The sequence below is a fragment of the Microcaecilia unicolor genome, chromosome 11 (assembly GCF_901765095.1).
Source record: "Microcaecilia unicolor chromosome 11, aMicUni1.1, whole genome shotgun sequence".
NCBI lineage: Eukaryota > Metazoa > Chordata > Amphibia > Gymnophiona > Siphonopidae > Microcaecilia > Microcaecilia unicolor.
In genome coordinates this window covers 201,884,450-201,910,933 of record NC_044041.1, presented here as the reverse complement: position 1 = coordinate 201,910,933, position 26,484 = coordinate 201,884,450, and the positions used below count along the sequence as shown (strand labels likewise).

The 26,484-nt window shown below is 44.2% G+C and overlaps 1 protein-coding gene across 7 annotated transcripts in view; it reads right to left on the bottom strand.

Annotated features, from left to right (window-relative positions):
• Positions 1-239: 239 nt before the first annotated feature.
• LOC115480295 (protein eva-1 homolog B-like) overlaps positions 240-26,484 on the bottom strand; it is a 47,770-nt gene continuing 21,525 nt past the window's right edge. For 3 of the 7 annotated variants that reach the window (XM_030218875.1, XM_030218876.1, XM_030218874.1), the window contains exons 2-4: positions 7,125-7,433; positions 3,835-3,935; positions 240-3,169 (exon numbers count right to left, since the gene is read on the bottom strand). In XM_030218875.1, coding sequence (XP_030074735.1) covers positions 2,751-3,169; positions 3,835-3,901 — 486 coding nt within the window. In that variant the 5' untranslated portion in view covers positions 3,902-3,935; positions 7,125-7,433 and the 3' untranslated portion in view covers positions 240-2,750. Of the gene's footprint in view, positions 3,170-3,834; positions 3,936-5,839; positions 5,887-7,124; positions 7,434-10,062; positions 10,194-26,484 lie in introns of those variants that run through there. The other 4 variants (XM_030218879.1, XM_030218877.1, XM_030218878.1 and 1 more) reach the window with 4 other exon arrangements.

Below are 26,484 nucleotides of genomic sequence, written 5' to 3'. Positions count from 1 at the left end.
CTCGGGTGGGCCAGAATTGTCCACGTACACCCACCCATGGCTTGGCGCAATGCAAGTGCTACAGCGAGTGTTAGCAGAACATTTGAGAGACTGAGCTCATACTCCACAGACCTTGGCTTAGGAGTGAGGTTCATTACCCTCATGAGATGTGCAAAACACTGCCTCCCTGACATCTCTTTCCAAGCCCTGTACGTCCCTCCCCTCCTTTGAACAGAGAATAAACTGGAAAAGAACAGAACATGAGTCCAAAAGGAACCAATTTTAATCATTTCTGTTAAAACCATCAGAATTCCTGCAAAATATTTATAAAATAGCATAGATCATAAAAAGACATGTAGGGGAAAATACCCAGTGATAACACCAGAAAATCCACCTCATCCATGGGAGAACGCCCCTCTCCCCGTTAGCACCTCCGTCAGACATGATGATGCGGAGATGTCTTTTGTCAGACCTAAGTGTCAGATGCAGACTTCCTAAGCACCAAATATTGCTCAAGTTGGTCCAGGTGTGGAAAATATTCAAGGTCTCCAAACCAGTTCCTCTTAGCCTGTGGATTGCAACGGCCTGAATGTCCCCTGGGGAATCAAAGTGCAGATACATCAGATATAGGCTGACACCCTATTTCAGCCTTCTTGACTGCAAGATGGCCAGAAGGATGCCCTGTGTGTGTGTGTCTCTCTCCCTCATTGCCTTTCGTGCTCACTGCCTTACCCATACCAGATTCTCAGGATATGAGGGATCTGCTGGCATTTATTTGGGGATCCACTTTTGCACGGGGAAACATGTGTGCGTGTCCTGTTTAACCCCTTCTTTCCTTCACCTGGTTAGTGGACTGAAAATCACTGATAAGTAAATAAATGGCCAACTCTGCCCCAGGTACTACCCAGATATGCTCAGAAATTCTATTTGGATTTTCAGACCACTGAAAATCCGGGTATGAATTCAGTGCGTGGGATTTATCCGAGTAGGAATCCTTCCTTCCCAGGTAAACTCCTCCTCTTTAGGTAAATTATCTGATGTCATTTTATCTCACCTTCCACCTCCTTTACCTGATTGGAGGTTGAGAGATGCCATCTCCTTTCAATTCTGCCCTCCCCACCCCCCATCTCTAGCCCATCTCCTCATTCAATCTTCTGCTCCCCAACCTCCTTTCCCATCTTGCCCCAATCCTTTTCCAAAGCACTCTGGTCCCATTAGGGTGTAGACAGTCATGGTGGGCGGAGGGTGGGGGGAGTTAATAGCTGGGGGCAGGAGCAAGCTCTGATCCCCTTCATTGTACCCAGGGAGCCAGAGACTGTGCAAACCTCAGAAGACCTTTACATATGGCAGTACAGCAAGTGAATTTAGGTTTGCTCCAGACTCAAGTCAAACATGCATGTACAGTAGAAAAGCCATGCAACCTCCCTATTATGTACAGTAGAAAAGCCATGCAACCTCCCTATTCCCTCGAGTCTGGCCAGTACTGCGATGTCGTTGCACTGGCCCCCATTTCTCTTCCATATTCTTGCAAGTAGATCTGTGCAAGTCCATTTGGGTGTGAGATGAAATTCATTCTCAGCCCTCACCAAGGTACACAAACACCCCCTCTGGAGCCCCAACCCAGTGACAGTCTCCTCTTGTCATAATAATGACTGTGCTCTCTTCCACGCTCTCTTTCTGCTGCCTTGCAGTGAGACTGTCAATATTTAAAGAAGAGAGTGATTTGTCTTTTTTTTTTTCTCTCTCTCTTTTTTTTTTTTTTGCAAAGTCACAGCTGCTGTTTGTTCTTTGGTTTCAAAGGGCTCCTGGGAAATTAATATTCCATTTTCTGGCTAAATTCCGGCCTGCCCAAGGCAGCTTCCAATCTCAATTATTCCAAGAACTTAATCGGTCCTAAAATTATGTCCTGTGAAACCCTAAGTGTCTGTCTAAAGCAGTTTTTTTTTCTGCCAAGTATTAGAAAAATAAAGCCTGAAAGAATGCAACTCCCACTGCTTTCCAGGAGATTCTTGTCCTCAGGCCTGAGCTTTTCCCCATTTCTCTACTGGAATGTTACTGGGGACATTGTGGAAACAGCACAGCTGGAGCAGATGCTGAAGGACAAAGCAGGAAGAGCAGCAGCGGCCCCGCACATGTGGGAATGCCGCCTCCTGACTGTTATGGAAGATTCGGTTCGTTTCCATTCTCTGGAGAAAATAATATTGCCAAACGTTCAAACCAGGATGTACTTGCGAATGTTTTGCTTGTCAACATGCTACAGAAAGCTTGATTTTTGAAAGTTCCTCAGCTGGGTTTTTCTTTTCAGTGTGTTTGCTCCTAGGTATCTTTGCCATTTCTTTTACTTTGATTATTCTTAAAGTGACAGAGCAGTGAGGATTTGGAATAGCCAGAGGAATGAATTTGGCTTTCCAGCCCTCGCATGATGGGATGGCTTCAGTTCCAGCATGCAGTCCCTCCTGGGCGCAGTCTCGCAGAGGCTGAGACTCTAAAGCAAATGATATTTTTGGTTTAAGAAGAACTTTGATGTCATACAGGAGACCTGCTAAAGTGATATTATCAAAGAGACACTTCCAGGGTTTTAAAAGGACTGGCCTCCAATCTTCCAAGTGCACCCAGTGTTGCTAAGTTTCCACCAGTAAATGCAGTCTTTGATACCTCTAAACTGCCATGGCTTCTACCTCAGTTGACGTGCAAAATGGCCCCAACCTCGGGCCATTGACCCTGGATTAACAACCCTTCCCATACAGAACCAGAGCTGGGTGGTAGAGGTATTAATAGTAATGCACCCTGCCCATGGTGCTGGTGCCTGTGCCCAGGATATCCGGCTGTCCATTGCGCCAGATTTCCCGGATAATGCGTTCTCTCTCCTCCAGGCGTTGGGCGCGTTCCAGTTCTTCAGCGGAGGCAAAGACGTTGATGGTCAATGTCCCGTCAGAGACAGGGCTGTGGTTTCCCAGAGGGATTTCTGTAGTGGGGTTCAACACCTGAGTCTCCTCATGGTCCTCGCTCTCTTCTTCCTCCTGCTCCACCTCTTCCTCTTTGCTGAAGTCCTTGAGGCTTATCTTGGTCTTGGCTGGAACACGGGGTGTCCGAGGCTGGCAGGAAATGCGGATCAGCAGCATGCAAAGGGTTAAAACCAACCCAAAGCACACTCCTAGCACAAAATAGAGTCCAAAGCTTTCTGGATTATCTGGAACAGAGAAGAATGTTTGTTTGAAGGAAACGATTTGGCAAGCGGTCTCAAGTGGAATGCACTGCCACTTAACTTAAAAACAATTTATGAATGAATTAACTTTGGTGTAAATCTCTGAAGACCTATCTCTTCAACAAGGCATACCACAATGATCAATAACAGAAATTGTAACACATCACCACTCTACCTCACAATCTGAATGTTTTCTTACTATATCTGTTTGCTTAATTCAATCATGTCATCCATGTTCTCTATGTAACACCAATTGTATATTTTACTCTGGAATGGCGAATGCCATGACGGAACATTGTAAGCCACATTGAGCCTGCAAATAGGTGGGAAAATGTGGGATACAAATGCAACAAATAAATAAATAAAAACAAGAAAAGCATTTGTGTATAGTTATAGAAACAAAAATAAAGACCATGTAGATCTATCCAGTCCCTCTTTAAGCAATGAATAAATTTTGGCAACATGACTAACCAGAGATCAAAGCTATATTACTGTATAACGAAGCCCCTTTCTATGTCCCATTACACACCTAGCAACGATTTGCATTTTAAAATCTCTCTCAACAGTCTGACAGCTGTGACCCAACAGACGTTAAGTGAGGGATACGTTGACCATCCCGTGACTGTTTGAACCCTGCATAGGGCACGTACCCCGGATGTACGCATAGGCCACTAGGCTGTTGCTTAGCAGCTCCATTTCTTGCTTGTGGGTGTCCATCTTTTTCTTCTGGAAGGTGGGTTTTCTCTCTCACCTAGGAAATCATTGACAAAACAGAACCGTGTTATCTTGGATCTGCACATACTTTAAGAGAAGTCTCCCAAGACCGGTCCTGGAGTACCCCTTGCCAGTCAGCTTATCAGGATATCCACAATGAATATGCACAAAAAGAGATTTGCATATAATGGAGGCAGGATATGCAAATCAAGTTCATGCATATTCATTGTGGATATCCTGAAAAACCTGACTGGCAAGGGATACTCTAGGACTGGTATTGGCAAATACTGCCTATGGTAACAGATTAGAACAATAGTATTGAATGTTCTCAATTTCCTCATAGGCGGGGGGGGGGGGGGGGGAGTGAAAGAAGTTCACAGCCATCAAAATGTGTAGCACTGCTATTCTACCTATGAAGATGTGGGATAGCATTTATGCCTCTAGGCTTCCTAAATACTGATGATTTCAAGAGAATTGCTAAGGGTCCTGATGGTATCGGTACACGGACAATAAGGGGGAATCCTGTAAATCAATGTCAAGGGTCCACTCAGTGTTCTTTTATCATCTTTCCTTCTTTATGTCCCACTGTGTTGTTTTCTCACACACTTGTAATAAAGGTTTATATATATATTGTTTTATATTACAGCCATTCCCTTTTTAAAGCTTTTCCTTCTCTGAACCCATTCCCCAGTTGTGACTTTCATTCATTCTCAGTGTAGTAAATTTAAAACAAATCGGAGAAAAGTTTTCTTCACCCAACGCATAATTAAACTCTGGAATTCGTTGCCGGAGAACGTGGTGAAGGCGGTTAGCTTGGCAGAGTTTAAAAGGGGGTTAGACGGTTTCCTAAAGGACAAGTTCATAAACCACTACTAAACGGACTTGGGAAAAATCCACAATTCCAGGAATAACATGCATAGAATGTTTGTACGTTTGGGAAGCTCGCCAGGTGCCCTTGGCCTGGATTGATGCTGGGCTCGATGGACCCTTGGTCTTTTCCCAGTGTGGCATTACTTATGTACTTATGTGTATCACTGCAATACTTCCTTGAGGTTCTGATCGGGATTAGCAGGGCAGCACTCAGATTCACTGAGATCCTTTAAACACTGATATTGCCTTTAGCAAACCACAAGGATAAAAATCTTTCTGATTTAATTTGTAGTAAGGAGAGCAAGTTAGTGGTCCATATATGGGTGAGCAGTGCACTAGAGAGATTTATAAATACCTTTGTCCTGAAACATCATAGTTACAGGACATAACATAAGAATAAGCATATTGGGTCAGACCAATGGTCCATCTAGCCTAGTATCCTGTCTCCAACAGTGGCCAATCCAGGTCACAAGTACCTGGCGGAAAAACAAATAGCAACATTCCATGTAGAACCCCAAAGAGTAGCAAGATTCCATTCAGATTCCCAAATACATAAGTACATAAGTATTGCCACACTGGGACAGACCAAAGGTCCATCAAGCCCAGCATCCTGTTCCCAACAGTGGCCAATCCAGGTCACAAGTACCTGGCAGAAACCCAAATAGTAACAACATTCCATGCTACCAATCCCCGGACAAGCATTGGCTTCCCCATGTCTTTTCAATAGCAGACTATGGACTTTTCCTCCAGGAACTTGTCCAAACCTTTTTTAAACCCAGATATACTAACCACTGTTACTACATCCTCCAGCTTAATCATTTGTTAAGTGAAAAAAATATGTCCTCTTATTTGTTTTACAAGTATTTCCATGTAATTTCATTGAGTGTCCCCTGGTCTTTGTACTTTTTGAAAGAGAAAAAAAATCGATTCACTTTTACTTGTTCTGCAGCACTCAGGATTTTGTAGACCTCAATCATATCTCCCCTCATGGCTAAACTCTTTAGCCTTTGCTCATATCGGGAATGCAAAGGAATGAAATACAAACTAATGCATGCGTCAAACTTTACCTACCTGAGCACACAGTTATGGAACGCACTGCCGCGCAGCTTGAAATCGATCTACAAAAGAACGAACTTCCGCATATTACTGAAGACCCATCTCTTTAATAAAGCCTACCACAAAGATCAACCAATGTGAATATGCACAAATTGCCCATCTATATTCAGAACTGTCTCTTAATATCTGCCTGTATACTATAACTTTGTTTTATTATCATCATGTCGACCAAAACCCTGCAATACTAAATGTTTATTTACTAACATTCCTCCACTACTCATGATGTATTGTAAGCCACTTTGAGCCTGCAAAGAGGTGGGATAAGGTGGGACACAAATGCAATAAATAATAAAATAATAATTTATCATTTTGGTCGCTCTTCTTTTAACCTTTTTTAATTCCACTATACCTTTTTTGAGATACGATGATCAGAACTGAATGCAATACTCAAAGTAAGGTTGCACCCTGGTGCGATACACAGGCAATTATAATATTCTCGGTCTCTATTTCCTAATAATTCCTAGCATCCTGTTTGCTTTTTTGGCCGCAGCTGCACACATTGGGAAGAGGATTTCAGCATATTATCTACAATGACACCTAGATCTTTTTCTTGGGTGCTGACCCCCCCCCCCCCCCCCACAAGGTGGACCCTAGCATCAGGTCACTATGATTCAGTTTATTCTCCCCAATGCGCATCACTTTGCATTTGTCTACATCTGCCATTTGGCTGCCCAGTCTTCCAATTTCCTAAGGTCATCCTGCAATTTTTCACAGTCCGCATGTGTTTTAACTGGTCAGAAGCGCTTTCACCTTGGGTGAATGTCTTCCTAAAGGCAGTTACTAAACCCTAATTAATTAATGAATGTACATAAGGTATTTCCAGGCTTAGTCAGCCAGGATAAAACATAGTAACATAGTAGATGACAGCAGAAAAAGACCTGCACGGTCCATCCAGTCTGCCCAACAAAACGTAGGTGCAGAGAGAGGGAAGGATGGAGAGAAAATAAAGCAGATATATTGAGAACCCTTGTGAAAACTAGACATTCAATACTGTTCCATTTTTAAATCATATGGGCAACATCACAGCCTATAAAGGTACAGAAGGAATGGTGTTGCCTCAGGGAGGGATCTGCACTGGAAAAGTCTTTTTCATAAAGAACAGGACAGAATGACAGTCACTGGGGAGTTACGTCAAGATTCCCAGAGTGTTAGTACAGACAGACTCCGCGTAAGGTTCTCACTCTTTCCAGGGCATTATCTGCTAACTAAGGTATGATGATCAGCTACCTCAAAACCTTACCCCTTCTTTCAAGAACCAGTGGCAGATGGGAAGGAGCTGAAGGTCCTGCTGGATCCAGGATGCAGTGCAAATTCCTCAAGGAATGAAAGGTTGTTTCCAAATCACACAGATTCTATGAGAGCAATGACTGAGTTCTCACCAGCAAAGGGAAGGAAGGTCCCACAATGATCTTACAGAAATCTTCTCAGCTGTTTCTTGCTCTTATTGCCAGAGGGGCAGGAGCAGAGGGAAGAGGAGGGGCCGGGAATCCTACTATGTACAACCAGCTGCATGCCAAGTGTTGGTGAGTCCTATCCAGCTCCAGATCAGCTGAAAACAAACAGGGACACGGAAGGGAGAATTAGCTGGCCGCATTAACAAGTAAGATTTCAGAAGCACTGCTGCCCAGGTACTGTATTAAGGGAACCTGTACACTATAGAAATGGCCCCTAAAGAAAACTCATTATCACTAAGCAGGGCCATGTTGCCCAGTTCCAGAAAGGAGACTTTTTTGGCCAGTCTTGATTTTGAACTTATATTCCAAAGCAACGTGGGATGTGTCAGGCAGTGGCGTAGCCAGAAGGCAATTTTTGGGTGGGCCAGCGGGTTGGATGGGTGGGCACTACAACTACAACTACAACCCCAACCCCCCCCCCCCCCCCCCCCCCATGCAGTGCACAGCACCTTTAAAGTTATCGACGCTGCCTCCACTCACCTTCTCCCACCGTGGTGCTGACTCGTCTCCTGCACTTCATGGTCTCCGTCTCCCACTGCCGCGGCAGCGCTCTATCGGCGCTGCCTGCCTGACAGCTGACAGACGCAGCGCGACGACGTCCTGCTCCGGGACCTTCCCTCTGCCGCGTGCAATCCACCCTGCGTAAACAGGAAGTTGAATCAACGCGGCAGAGGGAAGGCCCCGGAGCAGGAGGACATTGCGTCGCATCTGTCAGCTGTCAGGCAGGCAGCGCTGATAGCAAATTGAAAGCGCTGCCGTGAGGGTGGGAGACAGACACCGCGAAGTGCAGAAGAGGAGGCAGCGCTACGGCGGGGGTGGGAGAAGGTGAGGATGGGCCTGAGACGAAACTGGGTGGGCCTGGGCCCATCCATGCCCACCCATAGCTACGCCCCTGGTGTCAGGTGCTATAATTCAGTGGGTTTCAAACCAGTCCTCAGGGACCACCAGACCAGTTGGGTTTTTCAGGATACCCATAATGAATATGAATGAGATGTATTAACATGCACTTCCTCCACTGCATGCAAATGTCACTCATGCATATTCATTATGGGCAGGGCTTTTTTTGAGGGGGTTCTCAGGGGTACTGAGTACTGGCACCTTTTCCAGTGTCTGCTAAAATTGACCCACGGACCCCAAGTTTTAATGAAAGAGCTCAGGCTCTACACACCAATTCTGCCTTGTCATAGATTCTGTGACTGGTTGCAGGGGGGCTTGGCTATTGTGGGGTGGGTCCCTGAGTGATCACCCCACCCCTGAAAGGTGGCCTGTCATTTGAGTACCGGCACCTCTTTTGCTAGAAAAATTGCACTGATTATGGGTATTCTGAAAATCTGACTGGCCAGGTGGTCCCTGAGTTCTGGGTTGAAAACCACTGCTATAATACATCTGGATAAGGTTGTCAGACATCCAGGACTGGCCTAACATCTCTATCCTGGAACTGGGTAATTTTGGCCTTAAGGCTATCAACATTAAGGTAAGATGCCAAGTAACGTAGTTCCAGGCTGGGGATTTTGGGACTTGCAGCACTGATGTCAATGGTCAGAATCAGGCACTACAAATCCCACACTGCTTTGGGATGTAAGTTCAAAACCAGGATTGGCCAAAATGTCTCCAGCTTGGAACTGGGTAACTTGGCATCTCTGCTAAATAACTTATCCATAGAGGGCTTAAAATATCGCCCCGGAGACAGCTACGGAGGAAATGCCCCACCCCAGGCACTGTGTGGTGGAAGGTCCCTTTAAAAGACGGAAAATATCAGCTTTGCTGAAACATTTATCCAATCCTTCAGACCACTGGCTCTCAACCCAGTCCTCAGGACACATCCAGCCAGTCAGGTTTTCAAAATATCCATAATGAATATGTATGAACACATTTGCATAGAATGGAAGTACATAAGTAATTTCTACTTTCAAAAAATGGGTCTTGGAAATTCCCTGTTTTGGTTTATAGAGTACATAAGTAATGCCACACTGGGAAAAGACCAAGGGTCCATCGAGCCCAGCATCCTGTCCACGACAGCGGCCAATCCAGGCCAAGGGCACCTGGCAAGCTTCCCAAACGTACAAACATTCTATACAATCAAGCCATTGTGACATCACTAATGAGGTTGGCTCTTATTGGTGGAATGAGCCACTATGACATCACAATAGGTTAAATCACTGCTCTATGTAATAAAAGTGAGCCAAGTAGAGGACATAAGTACATAAGTACATAAGTAATGCCACATTGGGAAAAGACCAAAGGTCCATCGAGCCCAGCATCCTGTCCACGACAGCGGCCAATCCAGGCCAAGGGCACCTGGCGAGCTTCCCAAACGTACAAACATTCTATATGTTTTATTCCCGGAATTGACATGACCCTCTACAGTCAACCCATAAGTGAAGGAAATGCAAACCGCTGGCCAATTAGAAATCGTGCATTTGCCGATGGCTACCCCCATCCAGTTTGGGTCAAAAGAAACAAAAAGCTTTAATTTGCTCCAGATAGAAGGCTAAAGCTTGCTTGCAATCTAAGGTATGCAGTACACTTTTATGAGGATGGGCATTGGTTCTGGGAAAAATGTTGGCAGAATGATTAACTGATTAAGATGGAACACCGACACTACCTTAGGAAGGAACTTAGGGTGCATGCGAAGAACTACTCTATTGTGGTGAAATTTAGTGTAACGTGGATCAGCTACTAGGACCTGAAGCTCACGTGACTGCCACCCAAACCACAACTTACCAGGTCAAATACTTCAGATGACAGGAATCAAATGGCTCAAAAGCTGCTTTCATCAGCTGAGTGATGACAACTTTGAGATCACATGGCACAGTTGGAGGCTTGATGGGGGGCCTTGTCAACATCAAATCTGTCTCATGCATATTCATTGTGGATAGCCTGAAAACCTGAGTGGATGGGTGCGTCCAGAGGACTGGCTTGAGAAGCCTCTGCCTCAGACCATTATCAATGTTTTATATAAATAACAAACTCTGACCAAGCACAAACTGTGCACAAACCTCATTAGCATAAATTCTTCAGAACAAAGGACAAACAGTGGTGTGAGATTTTGCAATAAAAAGGCAGGCACCACCTCCCAGTTGAGAAACCCTTGCAGGTTTTTTCAGCCTGTGCTGTGATTCAGGCCACATTTGCCTCCTTTTGAAGATTTTGAGTCAGTCCCAGTTTTTTCATGCCCTTCTCCTGGTGCATTGTGGTACTCGTAGTCCTGGTTTCACGTGGCTGAGAAGCAGGACGTTCAGAACCCAAAGTACATCGAGAAGTTGCTGCTTACTCTGATTTTGAAATCCTCTGTTAGCGTGAGCAACAGACACAACTTGCTGTCGGTCACTTGCTGACAGGAGAACCCAGCTTTGACAATGCAATTTTATGATTTTCAAAATCAGATTTAGAATTTTGTGTGTGTTGTGGGAAATATATTTGCAGAGAAAGGCTGATAACTTACTACGTTTTGCATGTATGCATCCCTCTCCCAGTCCATCCATTGTGTCCCAGTTTATCTCTGCAACACATGCACAATGAAGCAGGGGCGTAACCAGACAACAGATTTTGGGTGGGCCTGGGCAAGAAGTGGGTGGGCACCAAGTGTTGTTCCCCCCCCCCCCCCCCCCCCCCCACCAACCACCACCAAAATAATATCTCAACTGATGGGAAAACGTTTCTTTCCACCTTGGCAGTCTGAAGCAGGCATGCGCTGAAAAATGAGCATGCTCAGGTGCCCGTATCGTGGAGAGTAGCTGGCCAAGCTTGGAATCCCCACCAGCTACCGCTAAACAGGTGCTGCTTTTGGGTGGGCCTGAGCCCTAAATGGGTGGGCACCAGCCCACCCAGGCCCACCTGTGGCTACGCCACTGCAATGAAGAGTGGAGAGGGACAGGAACTTGGGAGGAAGAGGCTGTTTTAAGTTAAAGCAGAACATTAAAGCTTTGTTCTCGCTGCTTGTGACGCTCTCACACAATCTGTGAGTGAACGTTGCTTCAAGGAAAACCTGGAGCTCTGTGAGACATTTTTACTCTGCAGAGAAAGAAAATATAAAATAATCAAAGCTGCTGCGTGGCCCAGCTACTGGATTCCCTGGTCTTTCAAATTGCATCCCAGAGCATCATGGGATCTGTAGTCTTGCTTCATCCACTGCAAGTCACTGCCAGTACCAGAATGCACAGGAGTGGTTATGAAAAAAAAAACCCGGGAATAGCTGAAAGTCCCCTTCCAAAACCAGCGTTACTTGCCAGCTATGAATGTGTGACTCCATGCGATTTAGAGCAGTGGTTCCCAAACCTGGTCCTGGAGGCACCACAGCCAGTCAGATTTTCAGGATAGCCATAATGAATATTCATGAGACAGATTTGCATGCAGTGGAGGCAGTGCGTGTAAATCTCTCTCATGAATATTCATTGTGGATATCCTGAAAACCTAGGACTGGCTGTGGTGCCTCCAGGACCAGGTTTGGGAACCACTGACCTAGCCAGTTGGGTTTTCAGGATATCCACAATGAATATGCATGAGAGAGATTTGTATACCAAGGAGGTAGCACATGCAAATCTATCTCATGCATGTGGATATCCTGAAAGCCTGACTGGCTGGGTGTGACCGAGGTCCGAGCTGAGAAGCACTAATTTAGAGGTCAGAGACACAAAAAATGATAGTTTCAAGTTTGGAAGCTTATAGACTGCTTTCAATTCATAAGACCATTAAGCACAGGGCAGCAGAATGTTGTTTGAATCAATGCATAATTAAGCAGTGTAAGTGGTTGAGGTAAAGGCTGGTAGAATGCTTGGTTATTTGAAGATAAATTCATTAGCAAATTTTATTAGTCAGGTATGGCTGGGGGTTCCACCTTTCACTGCTGAGAAGAAATAGCAGGGTCTTATTCCAAACAGCCCCCAACTGGCCACTCTCAGAGACAGGACTGTGGGCTTGATGGGTCCCCTGCTATGAACCAGCCTGCCATTTCTTAGTGGATCAAACAAGCCAAGCTTTGTCCCTGCCCCCACCCCATCTCCCTGCCTCCTGATGTTGTGTAAGGCTAAAGATTTTGGTAAGGCCATACCCCTGTGCTTTCCTGTATTTGTTTTACATCTGCTACTAGTTAGTTCCAGATGTTAGGAGGTTTTTTTTAGCCTGGGTAGATGGTATTTTTACGTGTCATAATCTAGTTTACACATGCAAAAGGGCAAACACATGCCCTTTTAAAACGTCCCTGCTTAACCGTGTATATCTACAGCTTGCACAGCTCTCAGGGGGGCAGGGTTCTTGGTATAGTTTAGGGGTAGTAGATTTAAAACAAATTGGAGAAAACATTTCTTCACTCAACGTGTAATTAAACTCTGGGATTCGTTGCCAGAGAATGTGGTAAAAAGCATTTAGCTTAGAAAGGTTTAAAGAAGGTTTGAACCACTTCCTAAAACGAAAAGTCCATAAGCCATTATTAAGATGGACTTGGGAAAATCCGCTGCTTATTTTTAGGATGAGCGGCATAAAATCTGTTTTACTTGGGATCTTGCCAGGTACTTGGACCAGGATTGGCCACCATTGGAAACAGGATACTGGGGTTTGATGGACCTTTGGTTTGTCCCAGTATGGCAATGTTTATGTTCTTATATTCTCATTGTGCAAGAGAAAATACATACAGTATGTATTTAAAAAAAAATAAAAATCCTAGCTGGCATTGACATGACTTCTGAATCCCCCCATACGTGTTTCTCTCAGACCCTGGCTAGAAGGACAGAGGATATAAAATTTCTCTCGGTCATTGTGGGGCTGAGTCAGTAAATGCTCTAGGCCTTGAGCACTGGTTAACTCAGATTTAGCGCCCAAATTCGAGGACACACCACGCAAAAATGAGCTTTACACACAAGCCAACCACAGACACCAACACACACCACACTTGAATCCAAGTTAATGAAGCTATTAGCTGTTCAGCGCAGACGCAGAGAAATACGCAGGAGACCATAAGGCTGAGCTCAAGGCCGGGCCTTTAATTCCAGGTATCAGGAGGCATAACAGGTTAGCTCATTCTTCTGCAGTCAGCATTAATGAGGATTTCATGCCTTTTTCTTGGGTTTACTGCCAGCGCATTGAGCCACAATTTTCTGTGGTTTCTATTAAGAGCCTGGGCGAAAGGAAAAGACAGAACTGAGGGGGAGGTGTGCTGGAACAAGAAGCAAACTGCAGGATTGTTGAGAGTTGCAGGCACAAAAAATAAAAACTGCACCGGTACATGTGGCTGGGTGCACTGGAATTTATTCTGCGTGGAAATATTGGTATCACCAACATTTTATGCACAAGTATCACATGTAACTCTGGGTGCTGATTTGTGCATCAAGCCCTGCGAGCCCTGGTGTTCTCTTCTGGGTTCCTGCACATTTCCTTGAATCGGGGGCCTTTTTTGCATACTGTTTCGTTACTGTATTGACATTACTCTTGCATTAGGAAGCCGTGTGCACAGTCCAATACAAGCCCCCCCCCCCTGATATTGAAAACCATTTAACCAGCCAGGAACGGTTCCTCAACGGTTAAATAGCACCTAACCGGCTATCCGGCGATATTCCGCGGGGGATAACCAGCTATTTCCACTGAGTATTCCTGGCTAGTGGCTAGCAGACAGCCGGTTATATCCCCGAGTATTCAGTGTATAGCCGGCCATTGTAAGCGGCCACGTAAATAGCTGGAGTATCTTCAGCTGGTTTAAATCTAGCCAGCTGTCATGAAACGCCCAGCCACCTGCCTTGGGGTTACCCCGTGGCCACTTAGAATGTCTGTCCCCAGCACAGCTCAGGTCTGCCTGCACCTGCCGCTCGTGCTGTATACTGGTACCCTCCTCCCACTCGCCTCTGGGCGAGTCTCCCACTCTCAAATTATCCCCAGTGATTTCTACGTTACTGGGGCCATACTCCCAGAGGTCCCACAGTTCCCAGGAAGCACTCACACGCCCAACACACAAACCACCAGGATTCTTTATCAGTCCAGGCAAAGAGACAATAAACTAAATTATTTATTGTCTTAAAAAACTGAACAATGAACAACAATGTGCAATCAGCAGAACAATAACAGGTAACTGAAATATGGATCAATTATAACATTAACTAGACATCCACACACTGTCTCAATAGTACCTGGGAAAATCAGGATATATAACTGTTCACAGAGCCTTAGCAAAGAGATCTGTCCCTCTCTTCTCCCAGGCTAAGACTGGAGGCAAAATTAGTACACTCTAAAGGAAATGAGCTCCTGAGCCAATCAGAGCCCAGTCAACAAGATTTGAAAGTATACTGCTGCTTGCTTCCTGCTTGTGTTAAAGAAAAAGAAGATTCAGTTCCCTTTAACAGCAAAGAAACGCCACCTACTGGCCAAACAGGAGAAATACATTTCAAGACATAATCAAGGCAGGAAAATATCCAATACATTTTACAGACTTAAAACACTGTTTCTTCACACCACCCAGTGCCATAGCGAGGGTGCCTGACACCCAGGGCGGGTCCCCCCGCTGCCCACCCCCCCCCCCCGGGTGCAGGGCACGGCGCCCCCTTCCTCCGGAGTGCACCCACCCCCGAAACGCACCCTCCCCCCAAAAAAAACGCACCCTACCTTGCAGCGGGGGGCAGGCGGGAGGGCCGATCTGCCCCCAGTGCATGTCACTGGGAGCTGCGTCGGCTCTGCTGCTTCCCTGCTTTCTCTGCCCCGGAACAGGAAGTAACCTTTTTCCGGGGCAGAAAGAGCAGAGAACCAGCGAGCCGACAACCCCCCCCCCCCCCAGTGCGTGCACCCGGGGCGGACCGCCCCCCTTCCTACGCCACTGACGCCACCTATCTCCAAATATTAACTTAGCCAGTTAATCTTTCTTTATCTTTATTAAAAATGTCTATACCGCTTCTAGTAACATAGTAGATGACGGCAGATAAAGACCTGCACGGTCCATCCAGTCTGCCCAACAAGATAAACTCATATGTGTATACCTAACCTTGATTTGTATCTGCCATTTTCTGGGCACAGACCGTAGAAGTCTGCCCAGCACTAGCCCCGCCTCCCACCACCGGCTCTGCCACCCAATCTCCGCTAAGCTTCTGTGTCAGTTTAAAGCAGTTTACAGAAATAATTTCATAAATTCCAAAATATAATCAAATGAAAAATAACTCACACATTATTAAACACCATTCCCAAAAATATGAAAACACTTCTCCCGCCAACAAAATATACAACACCTCATGCCTTGCTGAAAGCCTTCATCTCTTATACAGATTTCAGTAGAAGCATTTTGTTGAAAATAATGACAACACCCGCTTTCTTCCCTTATGCAGGAGTCTCAATAAAGTCCCTGACCCACCAAGGTTAACCAGCCAAAAATAAACCAGATATTTAATACTGGTCACTGGAAACGACCTGGCATTGAATATTCGGGCTGACCACCGTAGCTGGGCTCTATCCCAAGGTCTGAATAACGACCCCCAAGGTTTTTGCATCGGCCTCGGTGCTGGGTTAGCTCGAAGGTGTGCTGTGAAATGCTCCGTGAACACTTAATTAAAAGTGCATTTTATTCAGTTCAGTCTGTGGTCTGAAACTTAATTCGCTGCCTCAGATGTTAATATTTTAAAGACCAGGAAACCTGTTTTACAAAGGGAGTTTCTAGAAAACAAATGGTTAAATTCCTCTGTGAGGCCCCATTGCAAAGTGAGTTGCCAGGCCCTGGTTGATAACAATCTCCAAGGTAGCTTTTCCATGTAGAATCAGCAGATCTAAGGATAGGAAGGAGTGTTTTAAAATCAGAGGGGCACCCATGGGTGGAATTAACACAGTTTATTACTGGTGTTTATAGGGTGCTGTAGGGTTGGATTGAGATTCCTAAGGAGTGGGGGGTCCAGTCTTTCAGATGTTTAGAAGTGGAGGGGGGGGGGGTGGATGTGACTCTCTAGAAAGCCAGAATAAGAGAGGTATAAATCCCCATTAGACGCGGCAAGGTAAAAGTTTCTGTGATAATCCCAGCTGTCCATGTTTCTTTTTTTAAACATCCACTCTAATGAATTTTAATGCCAAGGTTATAAGGGCCAGAATGTATAATGAAGGAACCCCCACTGTCTGGGCACATAGCCTGTAGATTAATTAACCATTTAACAATTAAAAGCCATCTGCCGCCTGCTGGCTTCATTGTTGTTTGAGAGAACAAGCTGATTTCATGTAATCCAAGGGCAGTTTCTCCACTTCTATTTACTTTGGAAAAACACATTAAAAGCTCATAAAGACCTCTTGATTAAAAGGCAAGGGAAGTTTAACTCTGAACTGATACTGTAAGAGAGTCTGCTTGGGTAACCTTTTCACTGCAGTGCTGATTAGAGGTAACGGGGAGAAGTGTTTAAACTCTAGGCCAGCATCTCAAGCGATGGTCCTTCAGAACTCTGTACAGGTTAGGAGACTCTCAGTCTGACCTGATGGTGCTTGCCCCTGTACAGACCCTCTTACAGAGTTTTCCAGTTGTCCCCTTAAAATGCTGTATCTGCTAAATGCCCTCCAATAAAGTCCTTCCTTCTTGAGGAAGGATGGGCTCCTGCAAATTCATAAGTATTGTCATACTGGGACAGACCAAAGGTCTGTTTCCAACAGTGGCCAATCCAGGTCACAAATACCTGGCAAGATCCCCAAAAAAGTACAAAACATTTTACGCTGCTTAGCCCAGAAATATTTTCCACAAGTCCAATTTAATAATGGTCTATGGACTTTTCCTTTAGGAAGCTGTCCAAACCTTTTTAAAACTCTGCTAAGCTAACCGCCTTTACCACATTTTCTGGCAACAAATTCCCGAGTTGAATTACGCATTGAGTGAAGAAAACTTTTCTCTGATTCATTTTAAATTTACAACTTTGTAGCTTCATCGCATGCCCCCTAGTCCTAGTATTTTTGGAAAGCGTAAACAGATGCTTCACGTCTACCCGTTCCACTCCACTCATTATTTTATAGACCTGTATCATATCTTCCCTCAGCCGCCTTTTCTCCAAGCTGAAGAGCCCTAGCCGCGTTAGCCTTTCCTCATAGGGAAGTCATCCCATCCCCTTTATCATTTTCATCGCCCTTCTCTGCACCTTTTCTAATTCCACTATATCTTTTTGGAGATGCGGTGACCAGAATTGGCAAGGGCTGATACAAACGCTCGCATGCTACTACTAGTATTCTGTAACCTGTATGCATAATTGCTGGGCATACTTCTAACGCAATTTACAGACTCCCGACTAAGCGCAGTTATGCATATAATTGCTAATTAGTGCCAATCAGCACCAATTAACACCAATTAAAGCCAATAATTAGTAGTTAATGGCAATTAGCAACTAATTATTATGCTGCACGCACAACTGGCATTATTCTATAACTTGTATGGCCAGCATTGTGCACTAACCCCCAGATTCTATGTATGGCGCCCAATATTACATGCGCAAAATTGCACACTATTCTGAAATGCGTGCACAACTATATTAGCTAATGAGTCAGTTACTGTCAATAGTGAATTATTGGTACTAATTGGCACCAATTTGGATTTGAACATGCATCATGCTAAGTGCTATTCTAGCAAGATCCCCGTGCAAATATTTCAGTGTGCAACTGAAAAGGGGGCGTGGCCATGGAAGGGGTATGGACGGCTCAAGTGCGTTCACTAAAGATGCGAACAGTATTACTGAATACTGGGGAACTGTGCCTAACTTACACGCCAGGATTTATACCAGTTGGTGTAAATCCTTGCGCCCAAAGTTTGGCGTGGAAACTGACTCTAAGCTCTATTGTATGAACGGCGCACAAACTCAGAGCACCTTTTATAGAATAGTGCAACATGCGGAATTTCTTTGGGCGCCATTTCCTTCATCTGGTCCTTAGCGTAAAATTGTGCACTCAAGTTTATAGAATTAGAGGGTAGGTGTTCATTTTACCCTTAGAAATGCACTTCAGATTGGGACGTGGACGCAGCTGAGTCCTAAAACTCAGTGCATGCTTCAACCCTCCTCCCCCATCCCAACAATAGCATGACGCCAGTCCAGAGAGGCCAGAGCCAATCCATCGCAGGCATCTTCCCAGCTTCTGCAGTAAGGAGACACCATGACATGATGGTGAATGGCAAATCTCTTCTGTCTGCTGTAAGTGACTCCTTTTTCGTTGTGGAGAAAGAACCCCCACCTCCCCAATGAACATCTTGAACCCTGTTTCTGGAAGGGCCCTTAGTGGAAATTTTGTGCTACTTCATACGGAAAGACTCAGACTTTGTCCTGGGTAAATTCTTTAGACAGAGTGAAGGGGGGGTAGGGTGGGGAAGGTCTGCTTATCTAGAAGAAAAGATTCCTCCTGCTTTTTTTTAATTTTTGAGGAAATGCAGACAGAGTTGACTTTTTTTTTTTTTTCTGCTGACACTGAAAACTTTCTGGCTTCATTTTTTTTGTGTCCCAGGAGCCTGTTAATTCTCTGAATCATCATCTGGATTTCATATCGAGACTTCACTCTCCCAGCAGTCAGCCTGTTGGCCTTTCCGCTGTTCCTCTTGTGCCAAAAACGATTATTTATACACTTGGCCTAGGACAGACTCACATCCTATAAATATTGCCCTCAGCTCTTCTTGAAGGAAGCTGGAGTTTACAGTTTCCCCCAGAACAAAATGGGCCTCACTGGGGAAAAGGCAAAAATTCTTCAAAACTCTAATTGCCAAAAAAAAAATCACAAAATCCATTAAATGTTTATGGAGTCACTAGTCAAGAAAAACAACAAACAAACTATTGGGGGGGGGGGGGGGGGAGGGGGGAGGAGCAGGGCTCAGTCAATGTACTAATAACAGGACACCTAATCCCAAATATGAGACTTTTGGGGGGAACTTCATCAATGAAAGACTAGTCTAATGCTTGGAACAGTGGGCTGAAAACCAGGGAAGCCAAGATTCAAATCCCACCGATACTTTGGGCAGGTACTTACTAAGCTGCGGTAAAAGAGGCCAGCTGGTTTTACCGCACGCCAGGGCCCCTTTTACCGCAGTGGGTGAAGACAACCAAAAATGAAATGGCCGTTCGGTAAGTTTGCACTTGCCATGCAGCCATTTCGGGGAGAAGGGGAGCACATACCACCACCCATTGAGGAGGCGGTAAGGACTTACGCGCTAACCCTGCGGTAATGGGCAGAGCGCGACGCTGCTCGATTACTGCTGGGTATCCCTCTGCGGCCTGCTAGCTCCGGAAATGGGGGGCTGATGGACATTTACCAGTAAAATAAAAAAGGGGGTGGGGTGGTTTGATTTCACTTGTTTTTGAATTGTTGATGAGTTTTTATTTTTGACTGACGAATATAGTAAGCTGATCACCACCGCAACTTGTGGGTGAGTGTGAGGTCTTTTTTTTCTCCAGAGCAGAGCAAAGCTCTTTTCTCAGATCTTCTCGATTTCAATTACCCCAATATTGACTTGATAAATGTAACATCAAGGCATACTAGGGAGGTAAAGTTTCCAGATGAAATAAATGACTTCTCCATGGAGAAGCTAATTCAGGAACTGGCAAGAGGGAAGCAAGTCTAGATTTAGACCTTGTGGAACACGTGATGTGGGGCAAGAGGTAATGGTTGATCATAACATGAGCAAATTTGATTGAATAACTGGAGTAAGTACATAAAGGAAATCCACTATGTTAGAATTCAACTTTCAAACAGGACACAATGATAAAATGAGGAAATCGTCTAAAACAGATTAGGGAAACAGCTGCCAAGGTCAAAAGTTTACATCAGGTGTGGACATTGTTCAAAAATCCCATCCTGAAAGCCCAGGACAGATATATTGTATGTATTTAAAAAAAAGTGGAAGGCCAAATGACAGCCACCATGGTTAAACGGTGAGGTGAAGGAGACTATTAGAGCTAAAAGAACATTCATCAGAAAATGGAAGAAGGACCAATTGAAGATAATAGGAAACAACATAAGGAATAGCAAGTCAAACACCTGACAAGCTTGCCTCATAGGCATAAACACTTAAAACCTTTTTAAGTACATAAGAGTAGCCTTACTGGGTCAGACCAGTGGTCCATCTAGCTCAGTATCCTGTTTTCCAAACAATGGCCAAGCCCGATCACAAGTACCTGGCAGAAACCCAAATCGTGGCAACACTCCATGTAGAACCCCAGAGAATAGCAAGATTCTGGAATCCTAAAGAGTGACAAGATTCCATGCAGAATCTCAAAGAGTAGCAACATTCCATGTCGAACCCCAAAGAATAGCAAGATTCTGGAAACCTAAAGAGTGACAAGATTCCATGCAGAATCTCAAAGAGTAGCAACATTCCATGTCGAACCCCAAAGAATAGCAAGATTCTGGAAACCTAAAGAGTGACAAGATTCCATGCAGAATCTCAGAGTAGCAACATTCCATGTAGAACCCCAAAGAATAGCAAGATTCTGGAATCCTAAAGAGTGACAAGATTCCATGCAGAATCTCAAAGAATAGCAACAATCCATGTAGAACCCCAAAGAATAGCAAGATTCTGGAATCCTAAAGAGTGACAAGATTCCATGCAGAATCTCAAAGAGTAGCAACATTCCATGTCGAACCCCAAAGAATAGCAAGATTCTGGAAACCTAAAGAGTGACAAGATTCCATGCAGAATCTCAAAGAGTAGCAACATTCCATGTCGAACCCCAAAGAACAGCAAGATTCTGGAATCCTAAAGAGTGACAAGATTCCATGCAGAATCTCAAAGAATAGCAACAATCCATGTAGAACCCCAAAGAATAGCAAGATTCTGGAATCCTAAAGAGTGACAAGATTCCATGCAGAATCTCAAAGAGTAGCAACATTCCATGTCGAACCCCAAAGAATAGCAAGATTCTGGAAACCTAAAGAGTGACAAGATTCCATGCAGAATCTCAAAGAGTAGCAACATTCCATGTCGAACCCCAAAGAATAGCAAGATTCTGGAAACCTAAAGAGTGACAAGATTCCATGCAGAATCTCAGAGTAGCAACATTCCATGTAGAACCCCAAAGAATAGCAAGATTCTGGAATCCTAAAGAGTGACAAGATTCCATGCAGAATCTCAAAGAATAGCAACAATCCATGTAGAACCCCAAAGAATAGCAAGATTCTGGAATCCTAAAGAGTGACAAGATTCCATTCAGAATCCCAAAGAGTAGCAACATTCCATGCTACCAATCCCGGGGCAAGCAGTTGCTTCCCCATGTCTGTCTCAATAGCAGACTATGGACTTTTCCTAGAGGAATTTATCCAAACCTTTTTTAAACCCAGATACGCTAACCACTGTTACCACATCCTCCGGCAAAGAGTTCCAGAGTTTAACTATTCATTGAGTGAAAAAATATTTCCTCCTAGTCTTTGTACTTTTGGAATGAGTAAAAAATTGATTTACTTCTACTCGCTCTACACCACTCAGGATTTTGTAGACCTCAATCATCTCTCCCCTCAACTGTCTCTTTTCCAAGCTGAAGAGCCCTATCCTCTTAACCCTTTCCTCTTACGAGAGGAGTTCCATCCCCTTTATCATTTTAGTCACTCTTCTTTGAACCTTTTCTAATTCTGCTATATCTTTTTTGAGATACGGGCACGGTGACCAGAACTGAACGCAATACTCAAGGTGCGGTCGCACCATGGAGTGATACAAAGGCATTATAGTAATTTTGTTCTTATTCACCATCTCTTTCCTAGTAATTTCTAGCATCCTGTTTGCTTTTTTGGCCGCCACCGCACACTGAGCAGAAGATTTCAGCGTATTATCTACAATGACACCTAGATCTTTTTCTTGAGTGCTGACCCCCAAGGTGGACCCTAGCATCAGGTAACTATGATTCGGATTATTCTTTCCAATGTGCATCACCTTGCATTTGTCCACATTAAATTTCATCTGCCTTTTGGATGCCCAGTCTTCCAATTTCCTAAGGTCTTCCTGCAATATTTCACAGTCCGCATGTGTTTTAACAACCTTGAATAGTTATGTATCATCTGCAAATTTAAGCACCCGTCCCAATACAGATCCCCACGGCACTCCACTGTTCACCCTCCTCCATTGAGAGAAATTAATAATTTAACCCTACCCTCTGTTTTCTGTCCAATAACCGATTCCTAATCCACACCAGATCCTTGCCTCCTATCCCATGACATTAATTTCCTCAGGAGACTCTCATGAGGAAATTTATCAAAAGCTTTCTGAAAATCTACATACTGGCTCACCTTTATCCACATGCTGGTAACACAATCAGTTGGACCACTAGAAGATCAAGGGTTAAAAGAGGCACTCAGGGAGGATAAAGCCACAGCAGATAGCCTAATTGAATTCGGTCTTCACTCAGGAAGATATGGAGGAGACACATACCAAAAATGGTATTTAATTGTGATAAGTAGGAGGAACTGAAACTAATCTCTGTAAAGTTAGAAGATGTAACAGGCAAATTGAAAAACTAAAGAGTAACAAAATCACCTGAACCAAATGATATGCACCCCAGAGTACTTAGAAACATAGAAAAATGAAGGCGGATAAAGGCCACATGGCCAATCCAGTCTGCTCATCCATGCTATCCACTATCCATTCCTCCTCCTTACAGATTCTATGTAATTGTCCCAAGCTTACTGAGAGAACTAAAAAATGAAATTGCAAATCTATTAATCTAAAGCACTGATAAACAGCTTAATCCCTGGAGTTGATCCAAAGTGGTTTACATTAGCTTAAAAATACACAGTTAAATAATAGCTAATGGTTGGATCTCTTGTACAGCTAACCCAGATTAAATAAATGAGCTTTTAAATATTTACAGAACGTGTGATAAAAAGACTGTTGTTTAATAAATAAAGGTAGATTGTTCCAAGAGTAAAGTGCCTGGAATGGGAAGAAATCGTGAGCATTTTATTAAAAAGAACTCTTTTGGGTGATGGAAAATGTAAGAAACATCAATCATTGAATCTAAACGAGTCCTTGCCGAGAGAAAAAGAAATCATGTGAGAAGCCAGTCCATTAAGAATTTTAAAATAAATGCTAATAATAAATACATTTAAAAAAAAAACAAATCAAGCATGGTACTGGCAGATTGGAGGGTGGACAATAGACCGGTGAGTCAGACGTTGGTGCTGGACAAAATGGTAGAGACTATTATAAAGAACAATATTACAAAGCATATTCAAAAGCATGGATTAATGAGACGTGGAGGTTCATAATCGAACGGGGCACCCAAGTTTTCCTGAGGACGTCCTCGCAGGACGTCCCGGCGAAGGGGCGGGGAAACCTGTATTATCGAAAAAAGATGGGTGTCCATCTTTCATTTCGATAATACAGTCGGGGATGCCCAAATCACGAAATTTAGGTCGACCTTAGAGACGGTCGTCCTTAGAGATGGTCGTCCCCGATTTTCGGCGATAATGGAAACCAAGGACGCCCATCTCAGAAACAACCAAATCCAAGCCCTTTGGTCGTGGGAGGAGCCAGCATTTGTAGTGCTCCCTGACATGCCAAGACACCAACCGGGCACCCTAGGGGGCACTGCAGTGGACTTCATAAATTGCTCCCAGGTGCATAGCTCCTTTACCTTGTGTGCTGAGCCCCCCAAAACTCACTCCCCACAACTGTACACCACTACCATAGGGGGCACCTACATGTGGGTACAGTGGGTTTCTGGTGAGTTTTGAAGGGCTCATATTTACCACCACAAGTGTAACAGGTAGGGAGGGGGATGGGCCTGTGTCCGCCTGCCTGAAGTGCACTGCACCCACTAAAACTGCTCCAGGGACTTGCATACAGCTATCATGGAGCTGGGTATGATATTTGAGGCTGACATAGAGGCTGGAAAAAATATTTTTTAAATTTTTTTGAGGGTGGGAGGGGGTTATTGACCACTGGGGGAATAAGGGAAGGTCATCCCCAATTCCTTCCGGTGGTCATGTGGTCAGTTAGGGCACATTTTTGTGACTTGGTCGTAAGAAAAAAAGGACCAGGTAAAGTCATCCAAGTGTTTGTCAGGGACGCCCTTCTTTTTTCAATTATGGGTCGAGGATGCCCATGTGTTAGGCACACCCCAGTCCCGCCTTTGCTATGCCTCCGACACGCCCCAGTGAACTTTGGTCATCCCCGTGATGGAAAGCAGTTGAGGACGCCCAAAATCGGCTTTCGATTATGCCGATTTGGGCGACCCTGTGAGAAGGATGCCCATCTTGCGATTTGTGTCGAAAGATGGGCGTCCTTCTCTTTCGAAAATAAGCCTGAAAGTCAACATGGATTTAGTGAAGGGAAATCTTGCCTCACCAATCTACTACATTTCTTTGAAGAGGTGAACAAACATGTGAATAAAGGTGAGCCGGTCAATATTGTGTATCTGGATTGTCAAAAGGCATTTGACCAAGTACCTCGTGAAAGACTCCAGAAGAAATTGGAGAGTCATGGGATAGGAGGTAGTGTTCTACTGTGGATTAAAAACTGGTTAAATGATAGAAAACAGAGAGTAGGGTTAAATGGTCAGTAGATAGTGGGGTTTCCCAGGGGTCTGTGCTGGCAGACCATTGCTTTTTAACATATTTCTAAATGATTTAGAGATGGGTGTAACTAATGAGGTAAATAAATTTGCTAATAAAACAAAGTTATTCAAAGTTGTTAAATATCAAGAGGATTTTGAAAAATTACGAGACTGGGAGATTAGGCATCCAAATTGGCAGATGACATTTAATGTGAGCAAGTGCAAAGTCATGCACTTGGAAAAGAGGAACCTGAACTATACTACGTGATGTAATTTGTCACATGAGAATGCAGTAAATGCAGTTAGTGTAACAGTGTTTAAGAGAGGTTTGAACAAACTCCTAAAACAAAAGTCCAAAAACTACCATCAAGGTAGACTTGGAAAAATTTATTTGACTCTTTTGGGATTACCGGGTTCTTGGGACATGGATTGGTCACTGTTGGAAACAGGATGATGGGCTTGAGGGTCTGTCTGGGTACAGTGATGCTTATAAATGCACTTAGTAAGTGGATTTTAATTGATTGCAGAGGAAAACATTTTGAACAGGTTTTTAGTAGGTTTAAAAAAATAAATTTCAAAGGGCCTCGCTCTAAAAGAATGGTCTTTGCAGTCTACGCTCAGATGATGATAAAGCTGAAAACAAAAATGGCCGCCAGAGTAAAGAAGGAAGGTCTGAAACAGTAGCACCTTCTATTAAGTCAATTCTTTAGAAGCTTCCAAGTGGCTTGGAAATCAGACCCTTTAAGAGCTCAAGAGGCAAAGCAGAGTGGGGGCAAGTGGCACTAGAAACATCAAAGACCACTTCAGTTTTTACCAGGCCTCTCTCCTATCTGTGTGTCCTTTCCATTTTAATCTCTGTCTGGTACTTCCCCTTATCAACATCACTTAACTTGAATCACAAGTCAGAAAACATTCAAACATCATCACATCACAGGTCCTCCAGAAGCACTAAGAGCGGCCAAAAATAACCTTGGAGCATCTAGGATTCAGCAGAACCTGTGCGTTCCATTTTCCCCCTTCTTTTCTCTACTTTTTATTACTTTAGGCTTGAAGTCCTACCTATCGGAGGTGTATCCTAGACAAACTCACTGACTGACTGATATGTGAAGGTGTACGAAAGCTGGAAATCCAAACAGTCTATTGATACTAGACTTGGACAAAGGATTCCAGGAAGCACGATTTGTGCCTTTAAAATTAACCTATTGAGATGGATTAAACAATTGGATAATTCTGATTTTGGTCTGTTGCACAGGAAGTTTAGGGCTCAGTTCAGTAAAGGACGCTAAACGTTAAGATGCCTAAAAACTGGGTGCAAAGTGAGTATTCTTGACTTATTGACCTATAAGTGCATTCACTCTGCAGCTCCTCAGTACCTCTCCACTCTCATCTCTCCCTACATTCCTCCCTGGGAACTCCATTCACTGGTTAAATCTCTCTTATCTGCACCCTTCTCCTCCACTGCTAACTCCAGACTCCGTTCCTTTTATCTTGCTGCACCATATGCCTGGAATAGACTGTCTGAGCTGGTACGTCAAGCTCCATCTCTGGCCGTCTTCAAATCTAAGCTAAAAGCCCACCTTTTTGATGCTGCTTTTAACTCCTAACCCTTATTCACTTGTTCAGAACCCTTATTTATCACCCTCACTTTAATATTTCCTTATCTCGTTTGTTTTGTTTGTCCTAATTAGATTGTAAGCTC